Source organism: Limulus polyphemus, unplaced genomic scaffold (genome assembly GCF_000517525.1).
Source record: "Limulus polyphemus unplaced genomic scaffold, Limulus_polyphemus-2.1.2 Scaffold10957, whole genome shotgun sequence".
NCBI lineage: Eukaryota > Metazoa > Arthropoda > Merostomata > Xiphosura > Limulidae > Limulus > Limulus polyphemus.
Window position 1 is genome coordinate 10,926 of NW_013676567.1, and position 3,225 is coordinate 14,150.

Consider the following 3,225-nt stretch of genomic DNA (forward strand, 5'->3'; position numbering starts at 1 on the left):
TGGAAGTGGTGTAATGGTGTGATGTACTGCTGGAGGTGGTATAATGGTGTGATGTACTGTTGGAGGTGGTGTAATGGTGTGATGTACTGCTGGATGTGGTGTAATTGTGTGAGGTACTGTTGGAGGTTGTGTAAAGGTGTGATGTACTGTTGGAGGTGGTGTAATGGTGTGATGTACTGCTGGAGGTGGTGTAATGACGTGATGTACTGCTGGAGGTGGTGTAATGACGTGATGTACTGCTGGATGTGGTGTAATAGTGTGAGGTACTGCTGGAGGTGGTGTAATGGTGTGATGTACTGTTGGAGGTGGTGTAATGGTGTGATGTACTGCTGGATGTTGTGTAATGGAGTGATGTACTGCTGGAGGTGGTGTAATAGCGTGAAGTACTGTTGGAGGTTGTGTAACGATGTGATGTACTGCTGGATTTGGTGTAATGTAATGTTGGAGGTGGTGTAATGGAGTGATGTACTGCTGGAGGTGGTGTAATAGCGTGAAGTACTGTTGGAAGTGGTGTAATGATGTGATGTACTGCTGGATGTGGTGTAATAGTGTGAGGTACTGCTGGAGGTGGTGTAATGGTGTGATGTACTGCTGGAGGTGGTGTAATGGTGTGAGGTACTGTTGGAGGTGGTGTAATGATGTGATGTACTGCTGGATGTGGTGTAATAGTGTGAGGTACTGCTGGAAATGGTGTAATGGTGTGATGTGCTGTTGGAGGTAATGTAATGGTGTGATGTACTGTTGGAGGTGGTGTAATGATGTGATGTACTGCTGGATGTGGTGTAATAGTGTGAGGTACTGCTGGAAATGGTGTAATGGTGTGATGTGCTGTTGGAGGTGGTGTAATGGTGTGATGTACTGCTGGATGTTGTGTGATGGAGTGATGTACTGCTGGAGGTGGTGTAATAGCGTGAGGTACTGTTGGAGGTTGTGTAAAGGTGTGATGTACTGTTGGAGGTGGTGTAATGGTGTGATGTACTGCTGGATGTGGTGTAATTGTGTGAGGTATTGTTGGAGGTGGTGTAATGGTGTGGGGTACTGGTGGAGGTGGTGTAATGGTGTGATGTACTGCTGGATGTGGTGTAATAGTGTGAGGTACTGTTGGAGGTTGTGTAACGGTGTGATGTACTGCTGGATATGGTGTAATTGTGTGATGTAATGTTGGAGGTGGTGTAATGGTGTGATGTAATGTTGGAGGTGGTGTAATGGTGTGATGTACTGCTGGAGGTGGTGTAATGGTGTGATGTACTGCTGGATGTTGTGTAATAGTGTGGGGTACTGCTGGATGTGGTGTAATGGTGTGAGGTACTGTTGGAGGTGGTGTAATGGTGTGATGTACTGTTGGAGTTGATGTAATGGTGTGATGTACTGCTGGAGGTGGTGTAATGGTGTGAGGCACTGTTGGAGGTGGTGTAATAGTGTGAGGTACTGCTGGATGTGGTGTAATGGTGTGATGTACTTTTGGAGGTGGTGTAATAGTGTGAGGTACTGTGGAGGTGGTGTAATGGTGTGATGTACTGCTAGAGGTGATGTAATAGTGTGAGGTATTGCTGGATGTGGTGTAACGGTGTGATGTACTGCTGGAGGTGATGTAATGGTGTGAGGTACTGTTGGAAGTGGTGTAACGGTGTGATGTACTGTTGGAGGTGGTGTAATGGTGTGATGTACTGCTGGAGGTGGTGTAATGGTGTGAGGTACTGCTAGAGGTGATGTAATGGTGTGAGGTACTGCTGGAGGTGGTGTAATAGTGTGAGGTACGTTCTTGTGGCAACAACACAGTGGCTTAGTTTCTTTAAATGAGCGAATAACATACAAACTGTATACAAAACTGTATACAAAAAAAACATCACAACAGATTCATTCACTACGTTCGAATTTTCTAAAATTGGTTTAAAGAGCGTGATAATGATTTTCTTGGCCAGTAAAATCACGGGTCTGAATCCAGTGGGGGGTATTTTAGATGAACTTCAAAGCTGTCTTCATCATTGTTGTCTAATAAATGTATATCAACCTGGACTTTACTCCACTGTAAACTCAGTTTCCGGTACCTTCTAGAGAAGTGGTTTCCAAGCTTACGTCCCTAGGGAAGATGGATGTTTCATAGGTGTAATGTGGAAACACCTTATTATGTTATTACGAAACAACACTCTTCCGATAGTTAAATTTGACATACTTTGTGTGGGTCATTGTGAAGGTTGGTTTGATTATACGTTGATACTCTATCGATAGTTAAATTGACATACTTTGTCTGGGTCATTGTGAAGGTTGGTTTGTTTATACGTTGATACTCTATCGATAGTTAAATTTGACATACTTTGTGTGGGTCATTGTGAAGGTTGGTTTGTTTATACTCTATCAATAGTTAAATTGACATACTTTGTCTGGGTCATTGTGAAGGTTTGTTTGTTTATACGTTGATACTCTATCGATAGTTAAATTGACATACCTTGTCTGGGTCATTGTGAAGGTTGGTTTGTTTATACGCTGATACTCTTCCGATAGTTAAATTTGACATACTTTATGTGGGTCATTGTGGAGGTTGGTTTGTTTATACGTTGATACTCTATCGATAGTTAAATTTGACATACTTTGTCTGGGTCATTGTGAAGGTTGGTTTGTTTATACGTTGATACTCTTCCGATAGTTAAATTTGTCATACTTAGTCTGGGCCATTGTGAAGGTTGGTTTGTTTATACGTTGATACTCTATCGATAGTTAAATTTGACATGCATTACTAGGGAATCTAGTTTCTAGTTTCTGTTTGGGCCAAGACTAGATGTTTAAATTTGGAGTAGAGATCCAATCTTAGAGACCGGAAATAAGGTCTTTCTTTCGCTGTTTAAGAATGGGTTGAGTTACACATTTAGACATTTAAAAACTAAGTAAAACTCCTACTTTCAATGGTAAATAAACTCACATAAGTTACGTCCTTGTAATTCCATAAACCAGTAGATAAACAAGACGTTGCATACAAATTGTGTTTGTAATGGGTTTTGAACATAGTTTGTCCGTAAAATACTCTCTCTATAGTAGAAAAAAGTTCAGAGTAGGCGATATACAAATTAATATTTGGAAAAAAACAATTTTTACAATAACGAAGGCTAACTTATTATACCTAGGACTGCTACAGTAAGAAAGGCTAGCTTGTATTGCTATAATGGACGTAGCGTATATGTCAGTATCTATATATGTAACCAATACTATTCCGCCATCTATTGAATAGCA

General features: G+C 41.1%; 1 protein-coding gene across 1 annotated transcript in view; it reads right to left on the bottom strand.

Moving 5' to 3' along the window:
* LOC106476585 (extensin-2-like) overlaps positions 1–2,460 on the bottom strand; it is a 3,442-nt gene extending 982 nt beyond the window's left edge. The window contains exons 1-5 of the mRNA XM_022380404.1: positions 2,447–2,460; positions 1,250–1,730; positions 950–1,098; positions 466–828; positions 238–428 (exon numbers count right to left, since the gene is read on the bottom strand). Of these exons, the coding sequence (XP_022236112.1) occupies positions 238–428; positions 466–828; positions 950–1,098; positions 1,250–1,730; positions 2,447–2,460 (1,198 nt within the window). The remainder of the gene's footprint in view (positions 1–237; positions 429–465; positions 829–949; positions 1,099–1,249; positions 1,731–2,446) is intronic.
* Between the last annotated feature and the right edge of the window lie 765 nt (positions 2,461–3,225).